This window comes from Dipodomys merriami, unplaced genomic scaffold, assembly GCF_024711535.1.
Source record: "Dipodomys merriami isolate MVZ:Mamm:240054 unplaced genomic scaffold, mDipMer1.0.p SCAF_91, whole genome shotgun sequence".
Taxonomy (NCBI): Eukaryota; Metazoa; Chordata; class Mammalia; order Rodentia; family Heteromyidae; genus Dipodomys; species Dipodomys merriami.
In genome coordinates, this window is record NW_027206524.1 from 303,864 (window position 1) to 326,503 (window position 22,640).

Sequence of the window (22,640 nt, forward strand, 5' to 3'; positions counted from 1 at the left end):
CATAAATTTTTTTGTACATTTTTATTGTAAAAATGCTGTGCAGAGGGTTTACAGTTACATGAACAAGGTAATGAGTCCATTTCCTATTGAGCATTGTTGCCTCCTCTTTGTTTTCCCCCTACCATCCCTTTCCTTCCACCTCCACAACTACCCCCACCCCCTCCCACCTAAGTTGTAAAGTTCATTTTCAACATAGTGTCTTGTACATCTCATTGTTACAATGGGTCAACCTGTATCCTTATTTAAGCATTTTGTTTCTTCCCTTCCCTTCCCCGAATTAGAGAAGTGTATGTACAAGATGCAGGGCACCAACATCAAATATAGTGAAAGCAGGGGTAATACCGTGGGGGCACTCCTCCTCTTTATTAGGTCAAAGACACAATGCTGGGAAGACTTGGTTACCTCCAGTCTCTTGGTTTCCGGGCCGTCCATGGTCTGTGATCAGCAGGATGAAGATTTCTGCTCCCCGTCAATTCTTGGTGGCAGTGAGTAGAATTCGCTCGCAAACCATGTCTGGATGAGCCAATTTCTTTTTTTTTTTAATTTTATTTTATTTTATTTGTGAACATACTGTACAGAGGAGTTACAATTACATGGGCAGGATAATGCGTACATTTCTTACCAAGCATTGCAGCCTCCTCCTTTGCTTACCCTTCACATCCCTTCCCAGCCTCCCCCCCCCCCCATGAGCCGATTTCTTTATGAGGTACCCATTCTCAGGCATTTTGGTACCGTAGAAGAAAATTGAGTAATATCAGCTGAAATTACAACTCCATTATGTCATGATTTTATTTGTTATGAAAGAAATAAAAATTAAACCCATTTCTCACATGAAGTTCACAGGTGTTGCTTGTTCTTACTTGTTGTAATCATATGAATTATATACTTAAAATATACACTGGCTTTTCTTTCCTTTTTTTTTTAGGTCCTAGACTAGAAATGGAACTTGGTGCCTGCATCTTTTGCTCATTGGCTATTGCTGTACCAACTGAACCATGCTTTCCAACTTCATATTGGTCTTAAAGTTACATGCTCGAGAAAATTGTTAGTAGTTAGTGTATAACTTCTATCTTTTGCCACAAAATAGAAGGGAAATTGTGAGAGTAATATTCAACAGGCTTCAGGGTTATTAAGAGAAATTTGACCAACAATTTTCTTTATGGTGTTTTTACAGGTATTTCATGTCTGACTCTTTTTTGATCCTTTGCATATTTTATGGCTAGGTAATAATAATGGATTTTCATTTTTATTTTCTTTCTGGCTTTTTTGCTAGTTAATTGGAGATAAGAGTCTCAGACTTGTCTGCCCAGGTTGGCTTTGATACAAGACCCTCAGATCTAGCCTCCTGAGTATCTAGGAATACAGGCATGAGTCACCAGCCCCAGCTTAACCATGGGGCTTGAATTCAGGGCTTGGACACTGTCCTGAGCTTTTTGTTTAAAGCTAGAATTCTACCACTTGTGCCACTGCCCCATGTTTGGCTTTTCAGTGATTAATTGGAGATAAGAATCTCACAAGCTTTTCTGCCAGGGTTTGTTTTGAATTGCAATCTTCAGAAATCAGCCTCTTATGTACTAAGATTACAGGCTTGAGCCACCAGCACCTGGCTTTATTAGCTTTGAAAGTCCTTTTCAGATATCTACCTTTTAAGGGGACCTTCCTTAGCACTTTAATTTGAATGTCTTCTAGTTCCCTTCTAGTGATCTCTCTCACTAGATCCCAATCTCTTTTTGAGATCCTCAACTAGCTCATGGTAAAGTGGTCAATGATGGTTTCTTGAATCATAAATTTGTTAACAAATTAGCCAATGAGTACAAACTATAGGAATAGAGATAGTAGTTCAGCTTTGGGGAACTTCTATAATGAATGAGAGATGGAATAGAGGCCTTTGGGTAATAACTCTAGTTATGAGGGAATTGAGGTGCACACTCTCCTGGGAATGCTATGGGAGATTGGGGAGGGTGCTTTGGGTCTTGGTTGAGTCTTGTTTGCTATGAGATTTTACAATTACATGACAGGTAAACAGGCCAAGGACATACCACAAGAAAGGAACAGTCAGCACCTCCCACAGAGAGCTACAAGGGACAAAATGTCCTAGAATGTTCCGTGCCTCTGCCCCTGCTGGGCATAGTCATTCTGTCCTGTCCATTTGAAGATAATTCCTGAGAACAGGGGATGGTTGGGGGGAGACTGAGAGAATGATGCTGGTTTCAAAGCAGCACATAAGGAAATACCAAGAGATGAATGTGGGATTGTAACAAGGAAGAATTTTCTTTTCTTCCAGGGAGGCCTACTGAATGCAAATAAGAATAGTACTTGCACAGGGGCTGGGAAGTTGGCTCAGTGGTAGAGTGCTTGCCTTGCATGCATGAGGCCCTGGGTTCAATTCCTTGGCACCAGAAAAAGCCAGATATGGCACTGTGGCTCAAGTGGTAAAGCACTAGCTTGAGCTGAAGAGCTGAGGGACAGCACCCAGGCCCAGAGTTCAGGCCCCATGACTGTCCAAAAAACAAAACAAAACAAAATCAAGAATAATACTTGCATAAATTGCTTCTGTTATGAAATGTTTGAGAGTAAAGAGGAATGATCTATAAGGTGATTTTGCCTACCTTTGAAGGGAACTATGTTTTGCAACTTCACTACAAATACCTGGGTTCTCTTCATTCTCTTTCCTACTTGAGCTTCAAGGCTGCCGAATCTCATCTTCTTTCATTTCTTTCTCCTCCATTGCAGGGCTTGCTGGGTAACTTAACTTGGACATGGCCTTGGAGAGTCTCATGGACTTTTCTGCCTGAGCTGGCTTCTAGCCATGATCTTCAGATCTCAGTGTCCTAAGTAGCTAAGATTACAGGCATGAGTCATGAACACCTGGCTATAGTTCCTTTTTATTTCTAAATTCTTCCTTTAAAGAACCTTTTCATTCTGTGTGTTTTTCCTCACGTACAAAAATCCAGATATGAAAGTAGAGTATTATCAGGGAAAGGAAAAGAGATAATGAGGGGAAGGGACAAAAGAAAAATGGGATGAATATGAGCAAAAGGCATTGTATGCATGAATGAAAATGTCACTATGAAACCATTATTTTATACAGGTAATGCACACTAATAAAATAAATAAATATATAAAAGGTAAAAAAGAACTTTTGTATCTCCATGGTTATACCACTATATATCATCTATATGTTGATAATCCACCCTCCTGTTTCTATTTCCTAGTTCAATTTCATCCCCAAGGCTTAACGATTGTATATTTGGTCACTTTTACTCAACTCTTTTACTACACTTTCGGTTATAACCTTTACTCAAAGAGCCTTAAGGACATGTGGAGAATGCCTTTTATGCACTGGCATATAGACATTTCCAGAACCCATTGTTCTGTGGACCACAGATTTCTATTTCCTAAAATAAGACACTTGTGAACATCTCCCCTCCCCTAGAATTATTTTTTAAAATCTAACTCATTGGTACCTATTTTGCTGATCTATCTTACAATCAACTTGAGGATTGAGCATATTTTTCATAGAAGTAGTTTTGTTGAAGTTTTCATAAGACCGACATCACAAGAGAATGATTATTGAAATCCGTATGTGAATGCAACCAATTGATCAGCATAAACAAACAACAAATGGAAGGATGGCCGTCATACCCTGTGGCAATTAGCACAATCCAGCAGGGAGCAAAAGAGAAAGTGTTTCAGAGACCAGCTTGCTGGAATCTTCATTCCTTCACTGCACAAGGACTCTCACGACAGTTAAAGTCTGCTTAAGACCTTAACCCTAGCCATTGTAATGTGGTATGGTCACATTATGAGCTGACTATCTTGAGAGTGTGTGTTTGAGGGTAGGTGGGCAAAAACATCAACTTCTTATTTTGTTCCTGTATTATTTCCCAATGGAAAAAAATTAAATAGAAGCAGGGCACTGGTGGCTCACATCTATAATCCCAGCTACTCAGGAAGCTGAGAGCTGAGGCTCATAGTTCTCAGCCAGCCCAGGCAGGAAGTCAGGAGACTCTTGTCTCTAATTAACCACCAAAAAGTGGAACTGTGGCTCAAATGATAGAGCACTAGTAACCTGAGCACCAGGACTAGCATACTTACACAAAATTAAATAGAAATCTCAATACATTTCAAAATAAGAAATACAATTTGGTTGGGATACCTTTTTAAATACGGTCCCAAGCATACATAACTTCTTTGAGGAGATTCAGATTATTCTATTCTATTCTTATTTTTCTTCCTAATATTTAGTCCTATGAATTGTCCGTCTCTTCATATTTTCATTTGCTTCTGCCGTTTGCTCTCGTGGGACATTTATCTTTACTTAGATCTGACTTAATCTTCCCAATTCTGAACTCTCACTATAGCAAAAGCCCAGCTTACCATTTCCTCCTAGATTCATAGATCCATAGTTTTTGGGTTTATCTACATTTGATTCAAGCATCCACTCCTATTCAGTCACCTAGAGATCATGGGTACTTGTGACATGGATAGCTCCTTTTCTCTCCAAAGAGAAAGGCTTCACAAAGCCCTATAATGTCAGTTTCTTGATCTTATACTTCTAGCAAACGATGAGAAGATAAATTTCTGTCGAGTAAATGGTATTGTGTTATGCCAGCCTAGCAAACTAACATGGAGTCCTGTTGCAGATAACTGAATCACAGACATGATTGCAAAATGATCAGGGCTAGTCCCTGACTCTCGTACCCTCTTCTAGGCCCTTGCTATGCGAAGAGTTAGAGTTGAGTTTCTGGATTTCCCAAATGGGAGCACCCAGGATGCGGCCTCTGGGAATACATGGGGGAAGTGGAGGAGTCGCTGGGGGGGGGGGGGATTCACAGACATGACTTAACTTAGCATTATAATCTTAGAAGTTGTGCCTGACTCTGGGTTTGGTTTGGGAATCTCTTCTAAAGGTTCTAGATCAGGGCCTATCTGCCTTCTAAAAGAAAACTACTTGTCTGAAGAATTTGCATCTAGAAAAAAAAAGTTCTTACAGGACTGGAAATTTGATCGAGTCAAAATATTATAAAAAAAAAAAAAAGCACTTGGAGACTCCCAGAAGAAAAAAAAGGGGGGGAGCATCCATGACACAATTATGGTTACTTCTTGGCAGCTACCGAGCCATCTGAGTGAGTCTTTAGCAGTTCATTCCTCTGGTTAGAGCAGCCCAACTCTAACCCCTGGGTCTGGGACTCCCATCTCATCTAATCTCATGACTAGCCACCCATGTGAGAGAAATCAGTCTGTTCTGAACCTTAGGCCCTCACTTCAAAGGCCATCTAGGAGACACTGTTCTCTGCCTCCTGCCCATCCAACATGCAAGCCAAATCTAAGCTGTAGGGGAGTGGCCACTTCCAGGGCAGCCCCTGCAGGCTCTGTCTTGTTGCCTTGCCTAGAAGGTGAGTGGCCACTGCTTGACGGAAGCATCTGTAATCTACTCTGCTGAGGGCTCCAGGTGGCTTCTGAGAATCCCAGACTTCACACCTCTTATGATTTCCTCCATATTGGGGAACACAGACAGCACAGCACTTGACCTTGGGGCAATGTAATGAATCCCATACAGTTGGGCTGTGTGGCAGTAGATCTTTCTTTACCCAGGTAATCCGATAAGAAATGTCATAACAAATGCTCTGTAAGCATAAGACCTATACACATGGTGGTTCTCCTGGTGGTTCATTCCATATAGGTTTCTTTGCAGGAGAGGCAGGCAGAAGTTGCACTGGAGAGCAATAACATCCATTCCCTCTTTGCCAGCCTGATTTCTCACTCCTGCCATGGGAAGGCACCAGAGGAGCATTTACTGTGCTATCAGCTCAGCCTGTAGGATGAGGCAGAAGTCTGGGGGTGTTGGCATGGTTTGAGACTCACAGTAAAACCTCTCACATCCTTGAGATCCTTGTAACCTAGTTGGGACAATGTTTCAGGAGGGGGCTGCTGAGAAACGCTTCAGAGTCCATCTGAAGAAGTTTGCCATTGTGGTTTTAAGGCCTTCCTACAATTCTGTCTTCTCCAAGTTTGATCAGTGAAGCTACTTACTATACCAGGCACATGACAAGAGATGATCTGTGAGAAGACGCAAAGTTCTGTTCTATACATCTCTCACCTGGATGTTCGTGTCTCTGGCTTGATCACCAAGAGCAAGATGGATCAGTATCTCCCTCTAACTTTAATTGCGATGTCATTCTAACCAACTCCTGTTTCTTGTGTAGGAACAGGTGCTGAACTGTATGGCTCTTAGGATCAATTCCTTTATTTTGTACATGTGGTAAACTAGGACCTTCCATATCAAGACTGTGCCAGGTTAGTGTGGAGTGCAATTAGGGAGGGGATCAATGGGTCTCAGGCTGGAGGCTACCTTGGGTTGGCCATACAGAAGGAGATGGAGAGTTAATGGTTTCCCAGTAGGAACCAGGAAAGCAGGACAATGTCCTGCAATGGCTCCTGCCTCGTTATCAAGACTACAGGACATTTCCTTTTAAGGACTTTGTTTTTATCTTATTTTCCCCCTGCTCCCCTAGAGAGGGAAAATAAACATAATTCTGGGCTGACTACAAAGAAGCCTAACCCGACATCAAACCACTGCCTTCCCTTCCCTTTGTAAGGGTCAGGGGGAGGCTCAGGTTGGTGCCTCTGGGCAGGACAGGAACAGGACATGACAGGACAGTGTGTCCTTTAGCCCTTGGAGTAAGAAAAAGCAGTAAAGAATGATATGGTTTTGGATAGGAGCCAGGGTAAGAGGGGAGAGGGCTACAGCGCTAGCCTCAGGAAAAGACTCAAGGGAAGTTCTAGAGGTTCAGATGCCAGAAGTCGGGAACAGAGTGCAGGTTGGATACTACGTCCTCATCTTCCTGATGGGCAGAGGGAACCCAGCATGTGTCTGGCTTATCTGTAGTTCCAAGAAGTTGCTAGAGTTGACAAGTGTTGAAAGGCTGGCTGACATGGTGGCTGATACTGAGAGGTAGGCATACAACTTTCCTTCGATTTCTCCAGTGACTGACTTCTGTATTTTCTTTCCAGTTCTAGGCCTCACCTTCTATATATAATGTCACATATACATGACATTAACACACACACAGACACACACACACACACACAAATCACAACCCACACCTGATGTCAACCATGATGCTTGTTGGCAAGAATGTGCAATTTTGATGGGCTGGCCTCAAATGGTGACTCTCCCCTTCCAGCCTCCTGGGAAACTGGATTAACAAGGGTGTACCATCACACCTGGCCCAGAATGAATACCCTACATTCTAAAGTTACAATAGTTGCTCTGGCAGCATCGATGCACATAAGTCCGATTGTTGAGGTCGTATTTCAAGTTATTGCAGAACTTCTGACACACCATATATGATACTTGGAGAACATCATCTGAAATAGGGGAAAAAAACAGAGGGGGGAAAAAAACCAGTGATCTAGTTCTCCAAGGCAGACAAGATCTGGCACCAAACAGGTAAGCATAGGGGAAGCTTCCCAGCATATATCCAAGAGGGTAAATATCTATATTCCAAGAGGTCCAGTGCCAAAATCGCTGGCTAGGTGCAGGATCGACTTATTTGTATGATAACTCCTTAATTTTTTGTGCTTTGTTATATATTAGTTGTACAGAAAATTGTGTGGTATTTCCATACATATATATTAACCATATGACTCTGTGCATCTTTTACATCTCTTTCCCTCCCCCCCCCCCTCACCAGAAGATTAGCAAGAGTCCTGTGAGGTCTTCAAAGGCCATCTCTATTTGACCATCTTTCCTGGGAATATAAAATCCTCACCTCTTTCTCCTTTCCCATTTTCCCAGATCCTCTTCTGTCTGTGTGCAACCACACCCAGAGCCTTTTGTATCTTGGTTCGTCCCCCAAGATGGCCTCAGTTTGAGATGTAAAACTGCTGGAGTGCTGTGCTAAGAATTCTAAGGTTTGTATACTACCTCCCCTGACCCTCTGACTTACCCTTGTAGATCTTCAGGCTCATGCAGGACTCGTGCTCCTGAGCAACGCAGATGCCATAGCCTCTTCTGCAGTGGTCTGTCAGGGTGCGAAGGTGGCATGTTACACATATCAGTGGTGTTGCTGCTGGAGAGACCATAGAGCTTGATGTGAGACTGGGAAATTGAGATTGGAGATACAGCTGGAAATAACAGATTTGCAGAGCTGGGGGGTCTGTGGAATGACCAACAGGTGGATAGTAGATGAAGAGCTGGTGGCACAGTATCTAGATAGTAAATAGAAGGACCTTTGAGCAGCTCCTCATCTTACCGTGATGGCCAGAAAGTGCCATAAAAAAGATTCCAGTTCTAACTTCAGCCTTTTCAGTGGACATAACTGAGCAACAACCTCCCTGTAGTTGGTTTCTCTTGCTTAAAAATGGTGCTATTAGCTGGGTATCAGTGGCTCATGGCTGTAATCATAGCTACTGAAGAGGTTGAGATCTGAGGATCACAGTTCAAAGCCAGCTAGATTCTTAGCTCCAACTAACCACCAAAACAAAAAGTGGAGATGTGGCTCAAGTGATGGAATATTAATCTGGAGCTAGAAAGCTCAGGGATGGCAGTCCAGGCTCTGAGTTCAAGCCACAGAACCAGCACACAGACACAGACACCAATACAGACACAAAAATAAACACACACAGACACAACACACACACACACACACACACACACACACACACACACACACAAAATGCTATTAATGTTGACCTGGCTTATTTAACCGGGATGTAAACAGGCATTAGTATAGGCTGGGAAGGTGGCTCAGTGGTAGAGTGCTGGCCTTGCATGCATGAGGCCCTAGGTTTGATTCCTCAGCACCACATAAACAGAAAAAGCTGGATGTGGTACTGAGGCTCAACTGGTAGAGTGCACAGGCCCTGAGTTCAAGCCCCAGGACTGGCAAAAATTTTTTAAAAAGTATATATTAGTTGAGCACTGGTATAATCCTAGCTATTCAAGAGGCTGAGATCTGAGGATTAAGGTTCAAAGCCAGCCCGGGCAGGAAAGTCTGGGAGAATTAATCACCAGAAAACCAGAAGTGGCTCTGTGGCTCAAGTGGTAGAGTGCTCGCCTTGAGCTGAAGAGCTGAGGGACAGCGCCCAGGCCAAGAGTTAAGGCCCCACGACTGACCAAAAAAAAAAAAAAAGAGGCATTAGTATGATCATGTGAGCAAGTACTTTTTGTGTGTGGGTGTGTGTGTGTGTGTAAGTACTTTGGTGTGTGCATGTATGTGTGTGTGTGTGCGCCCACATGTGTGTATACATATGCACTCACAAGCGTGTCCTAGGACTTGAATTCAAGGCCTGGGCACTGTCCCTCAGTTTTGTTTTGTTTTTGTTTTTGTTTTTTTTTGCTTAAGGCTGGAATTCTACCACTTAAGACACAACTTTACTTTTGGATTTTATTTAACTATATTTTTATTATCTTTAAGTCATTGTTCAAAGGAATTGCCATTCAACAAGTTAATTTATAAGAACAATGCATTTTGATCCGTCACCCCTTTCATCATCCTCCCCCATCTCTCTCAACCCAGCCTTGCCCCTCAATCTTCTTACTTTCATAGGATATGCCTTGAATATCGTAACTGCATTCTCTCTTCCTCTTTCTATTTTTTAAATTTAACTTTAGTTTGTTGTAATAGTGATGTCAGAGGGGTTGCAGTTACATAAGTAAGGTAATGAGTACATTTCTTGTTGAATATTGTTACCTTCTCCCTCTTTTTTCTCCCACATTCTCTCACCCCTTCTCCCCCTCCCCCAATGGTCAAGTTCGTTGCCAACATAGTGTCTTGTGAGTATCACTGTTGCATTGGTTCACTCTTTGTCCTTTACCTCACCATTTTGTTATTCCCCTTCCCATTCCCAAATCAGATAAACATATATACAAGACATGGGGTACACAAATCAAAGACAGTGACAACAGGGGATAAACCAAAAGGGGAAAAACAAAAGAAAAAAGAAGTAACTTCATAGAGTACATCAAAAACAAAACAAAAAAACCCTCTTTTTCCACATCTAGGAGTTCATTTCAATTACCATCATTTTATATGGTCAGCTATTGAGCTGTTGTGATACTCTGCTGGAACTCTCCTAGGCTTATACTTATTAATACAAATGAGGGAAACCATGGAGCCTATGTTTCTTTGGGTCTGGCTTACTTCACTTAGTATGATTCCCCTCCCTACCCTGCAAGCCTTTACAATTCCTCATGAGTGGGTCAATGTCATTCTTTCCAATGGAAGCATAGAACTCAATTGTGTATACACCACATTTTCTTGATCTATTCATCTACTGAGGGGCATCTAAGATATGGTAAATAATGCTGCAATGAACATAGTTGTAGCTGGTTTGGTTCCTCTTTTTATTCCTCTTCTCCTCTCCCCTTGACCTCTTCCACATCTTTCATGTGCCTGCCTGGTATTCATTTTGTTGGACTGTGAGGGTTTGGGTTTAATTTTTTTTTAAAGTAAGTCTCACAGATTTTCTTTCCTGCGCAGCCTTCAAAGCACAATCCTCAGATCTTAGCCTCTTGAGTAGCTAAGAGCCACCAGCACCTGGCTTGAACTTTGAAACCTGTCTCCTAAGCTAGTGACTCTATGATGCTTTTTGTTGAATATGGCTGCTTGGATATTGTTAGTGGATGTATTTTGAGCTTCAAATGGATTTTTAAAAAAAGTTCTTATGAGTTAGAGCACCGCTTGTGATACCCTTCATGAAGGTCTGTGGAGGAAAATCATTGAAGTACACATTCAATTAAAGAAAAATTCCCTCCTCCCCCCACTAAAGTAAGAAAGAAAAAGAGTATTTTACTGAACATCTTATTTGATCCATGTTCTGTCAAACTGTATCTGATTTAACCTCTATAAAACCATTGTCTAATTAACAAGCAATAGAAGAGAACAACAGAAAGAGTAACACTGCTCAAGCAGAATTGTACTCATACACTGACATGTGGAATTGGAAACCCTCTGTATAACTACTTAAAGGTAATAAGAAATACCAATTAAAAAATAAACCAAAAAAACCCAGCACAGAATTAAAGAGTGACTGAGCCATATTTTACAAAATCTGATTAGAGGGCATTCAGAAGTCTCTTTCCAAAAATATAATTGTAATACAAGATCCCTGAATGAGTATCAGAACAAATGTCCAAGACTAAACCAACCACAGAATTATCCATTCTAGAGTGGCTAATTTACTCAGCAAGTGGGTATAAATATATCCACAGAAAGAATGTAGATTGATGAGCAGAAAAGATGATCTAAGAGAAATTTCACTCATGTTTTGGATTGTGAGAATGGTAGGAATCAAGGAGAGAAGCAGGATACAGGGGAAGTGATGTAGAAGCTTGCACACTTGCTTGGGAATAGGGGGAAGGTGAAAAAGCACAGGAAAGTTGACCGAGAAATCAGAAGGGACATCCTCAGTTCAGGCTCTGCTTCCTGCTAGCCCAGGGTGATCCAGGCCTACTCCTGAATGGCTCTGGCTGTGCTGTGGGCTCTCGACCCCCTGCTACTGAAGCTCACTCCTCAGGCCTTGACTTACCCACAATGAGGCAGGAGAGGGAAAAGAGCAACAGGAAGGGTTTGTTCATTCTGGCCCAGCAGTCTCTTGTGCAGAAGAAAAGAAACCAGGGACAGCAAGCACAGATCTTTAGGCTTTGGGAGGAAGTTTTCCCCTTTGCCATAAGAGAGTGATTAATTATTCATGCCTCAGGGATAGTATGGAGTTTCTAGTCATACAAGGTTTTCTTCTCGGAGCTCAGGTTCATTGGTTATCCTTCCCACAACAGGCAACAATTAATAAATAATTAATAAATGCTGGAATTTTCATTGAGCTAACCTTGGTATTTAGTACTACCTTTTTTAGTTTTTATTTTTTGGTCTTGGCTCTGGGGCTTGAATGCAGAGCCTGGGCCTGGTCCCTGAGCTTTTGTGCTCAAGGCTAACACTCTATCACTTGAGGCACAACTCCACTTCTGGCTTGTGTGTGTGTACGCACACGCGGGTATGTGCAGTTAATTGGAGTCTCATGGACTTTCCTGCCCAGGCTGGCTTCAAAATTTGAGCATCAGATTTCAGCTTCCTGCGTAGTTAGGATCGCAGATGTGAGCCACCAGAACCTTGCTTATAATCTTTATCTTAGTAATTACAGTTGTCCCTGAATATGCATGTGATTGGCTCCACGAGTTTACAAAGATACCAAAACACAGATTCTTACCATATGAAACATGTAGCATTTTCATAAGTATATATGCACATCCTTCCATATCCTTTTTTTATTTTTACTTTTTCTTGTCAGTAGACCATCAGCCTTGAGCAAAATGCTAAAGGAAAGCTCCCAGTCTGAGTTCAAGTCCCAGTGCCAGCACAGAGAAAATCACTTATTTGTATTAACAATATCAAGAATGCCATTTCACCTCTTCTGTCTCTTGTTCTCTACCTCCCCCTTCCCCTTACCACCCTCTTCTTCCACTGTCTTGACCATTAAGTGACATCATGACCACTTAAAATGATCATGTCACTTCACTGTCTGGCTGTATTATCTAGGTGGTACAAGGGCCTGAGATATGGCTTTCATCTCATTTCTTTGTCGATCTGCCTAAAGAGCACATTCCATTTTTTTAATTTTTAATTTTTTATTGATATTATAAAGATGACGTACAGGGGCTGGGAAGGTGGCTCAGTGGCAGAGCGCTTGCCTTGCATGCCTGAGGCCCTGGGTTCGATTCCTCAGTACCACATAAGCAAAGAGAAAAAAAAAGCCGGAAGTGGTGCTGTGGCTCAAGTGATAGAGCGCTAGCCTTGAGCTGAAGAGCTGAGGAACAGCGCCCAGGCCCAGAGTTCAGTCCCCACGACCGGACCCAAAAAAAAAAAAAAAAAAAAAAAGATGACGTACAGATGGTTACAGTTACATAGTCAGGTAAGGAGTACATTTCTTTTTAGACAATGTCACCCCTTCCCTTGCTCTCTCTCAGCTTTTCCCTCCCATTGCCACCCCATAGTGCTTTTCTTTTTTCTTTTTGCCCATCCTGGGGCTTGAACTCAGGGCCTAGGCACTGTCCCTGAGCTTCTTTTGCTCAGTACCACTTCTAGCATTTTCTGTGTATGTGGCATTGAAGAATCAAACTAAAGACTCCGTGCATGCTCTGCAAGCACTCTACCACTAAGCCACATTCCCAGCCCCACATTTCATTTTAAAATGTAGAAACACTTGTTTCTTATTGTTTTAGGATCCTAGCAAATGAAGAATCTCATTTCCACATCTTTATTATATATTTTTCTAATCAATCTAGGAGAATGGACTGGGGCCATTCAAAATAGGATGTCATTAATTTATCCAACAAATAGTATTGGTATTTTTCTATGTTCAAAGTTTCCAGCTGCAGAGAATGCTGTGGTAAATAAAACAAAAACCTCAGAAAATAGGAGAAAATGAGAGAGGAGTGTTCAAAAAGAAATGTACTAAAATAAAATTAAATAAAAAAGAAATGTACTTACTACTTTACTTACATAACTGTAACCCCTCTGTATGCCACTTTTACAATAAAATTTAAATTAAAAAAATAAACAAAACCTCTGCTTTGTTTTATTGGAGGTGCAAGGAAGTGAGCGCAGGTAATGAGATTGTTACAGAAATATAAAACAAAGCCAGGTACTGTGACTCACACCCGTAATCATAGCTATCCAGGAAGCTAAGGATCACAGTTTGAAGTAGCCTGGGCAGGAAAGTCTATGAGACTCCAGTTAGTCAACAAAAAGCCAGAAGTAGACGTATAATTCAAGTGGTAGATCAAGTCTTGAGTGAGAAAAGCTAAGGGACAGTGCCCACTGAGTTCAAGCCCCAATACGAGCAATAAAATAAAATGATAAAATAAGAGGAAGGATGGAAGCCAGAGGCTGACATTTTTCTAGAGACCAATGAGGAAGTGCTGTTCTGTCCTAGAGGGTAGCAAGCACAGAGAATGTGTCTTGGAGATGTGGCCATTGTCCAGATGTGGGAAGGCCCTGTAGACTCTGAGAGCTTGGGCTTTTCTTCTACGTGTGATGTGGAGTCACTGGTAGGTTATAAGCAGGGGTGTAGTCACGTGACTTATAAAGTGCTCTTTAACAGCTTCATGGAGAAATCATTATAAAGGAACAGAGTGAAAAGAAGGAGGCAAAAAAAAAAACCCCAGTAAATAAGGCTGTTGTTTTGTCTAGACAAGTGCTGGTGATAGATTTGATTATGGTAGTGGCCGTAGAGATAGAGAAAAATGGACCCAGGTGTGAAGTTAGTTGTTAGAATAAATAAAAATTTCCTGTTGGATGAGGCAAAAGGTCTTATACTAATATATATATATATATATATATATATGTATATATATATATATATATATATGTATATATATATATTTAGGACCTGAGACTGGGATGTAGGAGAAGGAGCAGGAAAGTCATAATGTTACCTTCCTTCCTTTGAGGACCTGGGCAAAATCAAAGTGAGCATACTCTTTGGATTGCTGGGAGAGAATCAGACATGATAGTCTGGTTCTGGGAATGTGGAGGTACTGTCTGTCCTCAGAAGCTTATGATTCTGATTCAGATGAATAGCCCAAGGATAGATCACAGGAGGAAAACAACCAGTACCTTCTGAAGGAGGCTGCACATATCAGAAGTCCCAGAATGCGCTTTCTGTTTCTGCTGGGCACAGTCTTCCTGCTCTGCTCAGATGAGGGTAAGTCTTAGAAGCAACGAGGGGTCTGAGGGTTGGTTATGAACACACAGATGCTGGGGAAAGAGAGATCCCCCAAATTGGATCTTGGGGCTGTAGCAGGTGTCTGTGAGAGGATAACACCACAGATTTTTCTCTTCTCTTCACAGGTGAGCCCCACAACGCTCACAAAGGTATGGCCGTAGTTGGTTTCAAGACTTTGGGGAGCAGATAAGCCTACTGTCCGTGGTAACATCCTGTGTTTAGACATAAACTTAACTTGTAAGAGAAGGTTATAATCCATTCTTGCTAGAGAATCCCTAGGGATTATCTTTGTCCAGACATCTTTAGTCTAGTTCTTGAAACTAGGAGGTTAAAAAACAAAACAAAACATTGTTTCCTTCTTTTTTGCCCATGCCCGGACAAAATCATCAGCCTAGAAAAGGGATTTATTATTTGAATTCCACAGATAAATTCTCCAGGAATCTTGAGCTCTTGAAAATGTTAAATAACATTTGATTTCTGTTCATACAGGTGACCTCTCACAACATTCTAATTATAATCCTAATCTAAGAAGATTAAGAACCACTAGGCCAGACTAAACTCCTGCAGACAAGCCTCTAAGTCCAGAGAACCTTCCAGACCATCTCCTCTAAGCATCTCTTTCTGTATCTGGCAGAAACTTCACTCATGTGCTTCAGATGTAAGAGGTATCATCTTGGGTGGTGCTATGATTTCATGAGTTCCTGCAAGCTACAACATAAACAGTCCTGTGCTACTGAGAACTTTTACATCCTCACACATAAAGGTAACAGATGATGGTGTACAGCATCATGGGGAAAGACTGCTTCCTTCAAGTGGGAGGCTGTGACACTCTCTTGAGTGGGTGAACGTGAGAGTTTTACTAGAAGGCTGGCCTGCATTGGCTTTTCCTCTGGACAACATTGATCGGAGGCAAAGTTCACATCTGTTACATCTATCCTCTGGGTCTGTAATTGGTCGACTCAGCTTTGTAGCTATTTGGGGACGAGAGAAACGTAAGTGAGGATCTGCAGATAGGTCATTCTAGGAATACAACAGTAGAAAATGGAATCATTCCAATTGTATTCTTTCTTCTTTCATCTCCTCAGGGCGAAGTATGTATCATTATTCAAAACTGTCTTGCATGACCAACTGTGAAGACATCAACTTCTTGGGTTTTGAGAAGAGGATAGAACTCATCTGTTGTAAACACAGCAGCTACTGCAACCTCCCTGAAGGTGTCTAGTTTTACACTGGTCCTAGATTCGCCTTCATTCTTTCACTCACTACTTCCTTTAATCTTTCCCTAAAGCCTGTATTTTGCTCCTCCTCTCCTAATCAGCCTTGGGGGTGGCGGGGAAAGCCAGCTAGGAGTAAAACAGAGAAGCAGTCATAAGAGAAACAGGCAGGGTAAGAGAGATCAGCCTTGTGTGTGATGAAACACTAGACTGGATCCTTGCCGAGCCCTCTTATTCATGTCTAGAATGGAGTTTTGATTTCCTCTTGATGCTACTGCCACAGGCATGATTACTTAGAATCTCCTATATGGAAATGAAAATTTGGGCCAGAATAACCCAAGATTATACTGAGAATTCTGTAGCCATCCTCTCTTCATCTATAACCATTCTTGGGATTGGGATTGTCTTTGGATCAACCTCATAAGTTTCTGGCATTGATAGGCCCCGGTTGCTCATGCCTGTAATCCTAGTTACTCAGGAGGCTGAGATTTAAGGATCATGGTTCAAAGTCAGCTCAGGGAAGAAAGTCAGTGAGATCAGTGTCTTCAATTAACTAACCCCACCCCCACCCCACAAACAAAATCTGGAAATGGAGCTGTGGCTCAATTTGTAGAGTCTAGCCTTGAACAATAAAGCTCAGGTTCTGAGTTCAAGACTCAGGACAGGCATAATACGTTTGCCCATGGGTTCAGGAAGCAGAAGACAGCTAAACTAAGTTCCCCAATTTGATATGAGCCAAGTCTTTCTCTGGTAGAGTTATTCAGGTAATTTCAATCCAGAAAAAAAAAATGGGCAGACATAGGAAGGGACATGTTGGGCCATGGCAGTTTGTGGAAACTCTGGCCTGAGAGACAGGTTAGTGTGAGTGGAACTGGACTGATCATAGTCCTGGCTGGCAGCTTGACTTGGCATGTGATTGAACTAGGTGATCGGATCGGGGATGGAGGCCTTGTGGGAGGATTGCTACTAGGTTTCTTCTCCTGGGAATGAGGAAAGATGCAAATGACTTCCCATGATAATTAAAGACACCTATAGAACCAGTGTGAAGTTTGGATAACAACCAACTCTGTGTTTGATGAAGCAAGTTATGAACAATTGAAGGTTAAAATAGCAGAAAGGGAACTGCCCTGAGAAGAGCAGCAGGAAGACACTGAAGGAGACAAACAGAAAGAGACAAGAACCAGCTTCCTGGGACAGAGTAACGCTGACATTTCTGGTTAGGAGACCTTTAGCTGTTCCTGGACCTCATTCCCATGAGGTTTTTCTGTTTCTCTTCTTGTATTATGTCACATAAAACTTTTTTTGTGGGGGGGTACGGTCTTGTGGCCTGAACTCTGGGCCTGGGTGCTCTTCAGCTCAAGGCTAGTGCTCTACCACTTGAGCCATAGCACCACTTCTGGCTTTTTTCTTCTTTTTGCTTATGTGGTGCTGGGGAATCGAACACAGGGCCTCATGCATGCAAGGCAAGCGTTCTAGCACTGAGCCACCTTCCCAGCCCACATAAAACTCTTACATGAAACAACTACCCTTTTCCTTGAGGTGTTCTCTCTCTCCTTTCTCTCCTTCCTTCCTTCCTTCCTTCCTTCCTTCCTTCCTTCCTTCCTTCCTTCCTTCCTTCCTTCTTTCCTTCCTTCTTTCCTTCCTTCCTTCTTTCCTTCCTTCCTTCCTTCCTTCCTTCCTTCCTTCCTTCCTTCCTTCCTTCCTTCCTTCCTTCCTTCCTTGCTTTTATAATTGTGGTACTGGGCTTGAGCTCAAGGTTTTATGCCCCTTGCTTAGCTTTTTTGCTCAAGGCTAGTGCTCTACCACATTAAGCCACAGCTCCATTTCTGGTTTAAAAAAAATTTCTTTATTGAGATTAAGTGATTGTGGGATAGTGATACTTAGCTAAAGTTACAAACACATTCTAACACAAGGAAAATTGTCATTCTCGTGGTCTATAAAGCTTATGAACTCTACAAACTTTGACAATACAAACATTTTTTGAAACTGGGTGATATGTATATTTCTTTCCTTTTGCTTAGTGTAAGCTGTTCCCTCTTTCTCTCTCCATTTCTGGCTTTTTTTTAGGTGTTTAACTTGGAGATAAAAGTCTCATGGATTTTCCTGCTTGGGCTTACCTCAAACCAAGATCCTCAGCTCTTATTAGCTAGGATTACAGGCATGAGCCATTAGTGCCCAGAGGCCCAGCTCCCTTTTGCCTTTTGTTTTTCTGTCAGTCCTTGAGCCACAGCGCCACTTCCAGTTTTCTGGAGATAAGAGTCTCCTGGACTTTCCTGCTCAGGCTGGCTTTGAACCGTGATCTTCAGCTCTCTGCCTCTTGAGTAGCTAGGATTACAGGCGTGAGCCACTGGAGCCCAGCTTTAAAATTGTATTTTTTTAAAAAGAAGAGAGTTCTAATGATAAGGTCTCCTGTTTTAAAAGCAAATTCCGGCACCCTGACCCTCAGAGCACTTCATGTGGGTGGTTTTGATTTGATTTTGGTGCCTCACAAATTCCATCTTCTTAGTCAATGTGTCCAGTTGTGGAGTATTGGCTTCTGACAGCTCATTTGTTTACTTACCTGGAGATTTGCTCTCTGCCAAACAGGAACTGCTTTGTCCACCCACTAAACTCCCATCATGAGTGTAGACCTCAATCCATGAATGTCTGGCCTCTCGAATCAAGGTGGGAGTTAGACTCCAGAGCTGACCTGACCCATGGGAGACAGGGAAAGCTGGTCTCTCCAGCTGACAGTAGATTTGTGTTAACATTTTCTCCACAACTTCCTTTGTTTCCTTTCATTCTTTGTTCAGTTTTTAAAATTTTGGTGGCAGGGATCCATGCTAGGCAAGTGTCCTATCTAAAGCCCCACCCTTTATTTTACGTCTTTTTGATTATTACTATTACTAGTTGTACAAAGGGTTTTTATTCAACATGTCAATTAATGAATACAACACATCTGGATCAACATCACCCTTTCCATTGATCACCCCACTCCCCACCCTATCATCTACTCAACATCACCCACCCCCTCAAGACAATCTCTAAACTTTAACTTGACAAGCCCAAGTGTTTCATCTCATTGGGAATGGAACTCAAAAACCAAATGAGGTTAGATTGGAAAATGAAGTTGGATTCTGGCACTCCTGAGTGACAGTTATGTGCAGTGTCCAAACTCATGTTGAAGTAAGGAGGTCAGGTCTGGCTGGCACCATATTGGCCACATGGTGGATGGTCGGGTGTGGAATCTTGTCTTCATGCTGGGGAAGAAAACCCCTTGCCCATCACCTGCCTTCCAGGTGATGAGAGTGCTTGGATCCCTGGTGGCAGGGGTGGGCACTTGGCTGATAGGTTACTGAACCTGTCAGTCCAGTGACTAGAACTGGGAATTTCCTGTGGACCTGCCCCCTGCTTGGACCCTATTTAGGCCCAGCCCAGCCCAGCTGCCAGAACACCATGCCGCTAGTCTCCATGATCCTGTCCTGGGTCCTGTCTCTTGGCTTGCCTCTGGTCGTCAAGATGTCCCAAATCAGCTCTCTATCAGAGCTGAATTGGCTTTTGGTATTGTTTTTGTTCTTTCTTTTCTCTCTAGCATGTTTCCTAACTGTGTTATGTGTGTTTGAGGGCTGCAGGCCTATTAACAATGGGCTGCTTGCAGACTTCTAGTGTTGTAATAAAGATTCCAATATTCCATCTACCTAAGTGTGGCTTCTGGGATGATTCATTTTACGACAATGTATGAGAAAAATCTTTTTTTTTTTTTTTGAGAAAAATCTTTCTTATGAGGTTTTCTTACAACCTAGATAAAGTCTGTCTAATTCTGGAATGTATTTTTATCTGCTTCAGCACATCTGGGGATAGTCTTCCTAGCTTCATTTTCCAATTTCTACAATGGATCAGATAAAATCTAGGAGAAAATTTCTTTTCCAACAGAAAAGCCTAACATGCTCTCATATAGCATTTGTGGACTGGAGATAGACTTGTGTTGCAAATAGTTAACTTGCTATGTTATACAGGAAGGTTTTTGTAAGGTATAAGTAGGTTTCAATAGGTAGCTGATGAAGAAAATACCACATGGTATTCAGACAGGAAAAGAAGTTTATTTACTAAACTGCTGCCCCTGCCGTGCATGGTGGAGGGGCATGGCTGAAAAAGGGAGCCCCACCCCTGGGCCAGGACTTAGCTAGGCCAGGGACAGGAAGAGGTGTGGCCAGGCGGGGGAAAGGTGTGGCCACACCTCAGGGCCTGGGACCCTCCTAAGGTCCCATGGGAGGCATGTGACCAGAGGTGGCTCAGGATGTGATCTAGTAGGAGGGGAAGGTGACTGCTTCCAGTTGTGCCAGTTACCTTAAGTAACAGATACTTAGGTAACAGAAACTTGTCCAAGAGGTATGGAGGTATCTGCTCAGGGTCTGCATGGCCAGGGCAGACCTTACTGTTTTTTTTCATATATCTTTCTAAAATGATAATTTGATCATAATCTGTTGATGATTATCCATATAACATTGTATGTCAAGCCAAAATAAATAGCACATGCATTCAAGATTTAAATGCAATAAACAAAGAAAGATTTGGTTTTTAATTTTGTTGTGACTATCACTATTTCAGCTTTTAGTATATTTCTAGAACCATTCTAAGTATGTGTGTGTGTGTGTGTGTGTGTGTGTGTGTGTGTGTGTGTGTGTTTTAATACATGACCTCATTGCTAAGTCTGCCAGGGAAAATGTCCACTTCGCCACTTTGTTTTCATGAGAAACTGCATGTAGACTCCTTCCCGTTTGTTCTTTCTCCATGCAAAACTGCACATGGCCCTCTCTAGAAGTCCCTGCCCAGCACCTTAAACCAGGTAACTTGTCGCTGCACACTTGAAGGACAGTGGAAGGTTCTCCAGGCTCTGAGGCCACTTCCTCATCCATTCTGGTCACACCTTGTTCCTGCTCTTCCCTATATAATCTCTCTCCTCCATTAATCAGACTGCTACACAATACATCCTACTCTCCAGTGTGGCCCAGCAGTTTGGGTCTCCCAAATAAACTCTTTTCTGCATGAACCACGTGGCGGTCTTCTTTCAGCAAACCTTACACTCATACTTTCACTATTTTCTACAAAGCAACTATGACTTAAGACAATTGAATAAATGAGAAACCTGAAGAAAAGACTAGTCAATTAAGCTGATCAGTATCACATAATGATACTGATACTTTCTATGGCAAGTGGACTATTGCATTTACTAACACTATGGGTAAGAATTCACCAAGAGTTGTTTCTCTTTCCTTGGTGATGCCAACACTTCAAGTAGGAAGACTACTAGAAACAATTCAAGAACTAGACCCTAGAATCATTTGGAAATGTATCCACTCACATTCCTTTGAATTTGATGATGGCATTGTGTGTGTGTGTGTGTGTGTGTGTGTAAGTGGTATTGAACCTAGGACCTCTTTCTTACTTGCTAGGCTAGCACTCTACTACTTGAGCCATTCTGCCAGGCCTTAATGGGTTGGTTGGTTGTGTTTTTAGCTAGGGTCTAGCTTTATCGTCAACTTGGCCCATACGCACTTTCCTGTGTTACTAGAATGACAGCTATGTACTACTGCACCCAGCTTCCATCATAGCTTGGAATGACAGGCGCACACCACTACATCTTTCTTTTTCCCCTAGGATGGCACAATCTTCTTCCTCACTCCCAGGGAAATGAACTCTTAGGCAGATAGAGTACGTAGGCTATAGGCCCTTCATTTCCAGTGAAGAACCTCATACTCTTGTCTCACTCTCCAATGCACTCTTTTTTGGGTCACTCTTTTGGCCAGCAGTACCCCCATTGCTTGCACGTGCGCTCACACACACACACACACACACGGAAGGGCAGCATCTATGGTGGAAGGAGCTGAGACAATCTGCAAGAGATCCCAGCTAGCTTCCCTCCGCCTGAGCAGTGCTGAGCGTCAGGCCTAGTACCCTGTGTGCATGGGCAATTGCTTGTCTACTGACTACCTCCTCAGTCCAGTGTTTGAAAAGTCCTGAGGACTACCTGTGGAATGGCCGTGGGTGGGTGTTTGCTGCCTGTCTGATCTAAGGCCCTCAAGGTCAAATTGTCCACCTCATTAGGTATCCATAACCTCCTACCCTCTACAAGTAGGTAACATGGTGGGCAGGGTCTGAGGACCGGAAGTCCCTCCTGTAGGAACAGAATCCGGCTATGTTTACTGCCAGGCCAATTTGAGGGGCCCAAGCTTACTTAGGCTCCTCCCCGGCACAGGGAAGTCAACTGCCGATTTCTCTGTGCAAGCACTGAGGCAAGTCCACCTCCAGGAACTGCATCCTGGCTCATGTTAGCTGGCAAACCAGCCTAGGAGCCCTCAGCCCTGACCCTCTAGATCATATGACTTCCACAGCTGCATCCCCCTCTCCTCCAGTGCCAGGAGAGGAACTACTAGGCAGAGCCTGAAAACATTGAGACTTACCTGCAGTAACCACATCCTGGATATTAAAAATATAAACCTCTAGCCAGGCTAGTTAAGGAGAAGCAGAGAAACTGTGCGTCACAAGTATGAGAAATGAAAAGGGGGAGGGACTACCATTCTGGATTCCATACTCATTAAAAGGTAATACAGGAATATTATAAATGACTCTATACTCATACATTTTACAAAACAGGTGAAACGGGCTGATTACTTACATTGAGATATCAGCATGAGTTCACTTTTAGTTTAATATAGA

At 42.5% G+C, this 22,640-nt stretch overlaps 2 protein-coding genes across 4 annotated transcripts; one reads left to right on the forward strand and one right to left on the reverse strand.

Moving 5' to 3' along the window:
- The first annotated feature begins 6,814 nt into the window (after window positions 1-6,814).
- Window positions 6,815-19,620, forward strand: Pate2 (prostate and testis expressed 2). 2 transcript variants are annotated; one of them, XM_070013551.1, is made up of 6 exons: window positions 6,815-6,958; window positions 7,805-7,920; window positions 14,578-14,709; window positions 14,856-14,879; window positions 15,365-15,493; window positions 15,816-19,620. In XM_070013551.1, the coding sequence occupies exons 3-6, from the start codon at window positions 14,658-14,660 to the stop codon at window positions 15,950-15,952; spliced, it is 342 nt and encodes a 113-aa protein (XP_069869652.1). In that variant the 5' UTR covers window positions 6,815-6,958; window positions 7,805-7,920; window positions 14,578-14,657; the 3' UTR covers window positions 15,953-19,620. The 2 variants fall into 2 exon arrangements, with proteins under 2 accessions (XP_069869652.1, XP_069869653.1); XM_070013552.1 differs by lacking the exons at window positions 6,815-6,958; window positions 7,805-7,920 and having other exon boundaries at window positions 14,411-14,709.
- On the reverse strand, window positions 7,117-11,689 carry Pate3 (prostate and testis expressed 3). 2 transcript variants are annotated; one of them, XM_070013550.1, is made up of 3 exons: window positions 11,539-11,689; window positions 7,956-8,075; window positions 7,117-7,374 (listed from the first exon to the last, which is right to left on the reverse strand). In XM_070013550.1, exons 1-3 carry the CDS (start codon window positions 11,678-11,680, stop codon window positions 7,250-7,252), a joined length of 387 nt encoding a protein of 128 aa, XP_069869651.1. In that variant the 5' UTR covers window positions 11,681-11,689; the 3' UTR covers window positions 7,117-7,249. The 2 variants fall into 2 exon arrangements, with proteins under 2 accessions (XP_069869651.1, XP_069869650.1); XM_070013549.1 differs by having other exon boundaries at window positions 7,956-8,078; window positions 11,539-11,687.
- Window positions 19,621-22,640: the final 3,020 nt, after the last annotated feature.

What these genes read in the sequence shown, in the direction of transcription:
- Pate2 (XM_070013551.1), top strand. Translation starts at nt 14,658, where the DNA reads ATGCGCTTTCTGTTTCTGCTGGGCACAGTCTTCCTGCTCTGCTCAGAT. An exon ending in CCTGCTCTGCTCAGATGAGG is followed by an intron (nt 14,710 to 14,855) that starts GTAAGTCTTAGA and finishes TTCTCTTCACAG; the next exon opens with GTGAGCCCCACAACGCTCAC. An exon ending in GCCCCACAACGCTCACAAAG is followed by an intron (nt 14,880 to 15,364) that starts GTATGGCCGTAG and finishes TGTATCTGGCAG; the next exon opens with AAACTTCACTCATGTGCTTC.
- Pate3 (XM_070013549.1), bottom strand. Translation starts at nt 11,680, where the DNA reads ATGGCAAAGGGGAAAACTTCCTCCCAAAGCCTAAAGATCTGTGCTTGC. An exon ending in CCTCTCCTGCCTCATTGTGG is followed by an intron (nt 8,079 to 11,538) that starts GTAAGTCAAGGC and finishes TGGTCTCTCCAG; the next exon opens with CAGCAACACCACTGATATGT. An exon ending in GAGCCTGAAGATCTACAAGG is followed by an intron (nt 7,375 to 7,955) that starts GTAAGTCAGAGG and finishes CCCCTATTTCAG; the next exon opens with ATGATGTTCTCCAAGTATCA.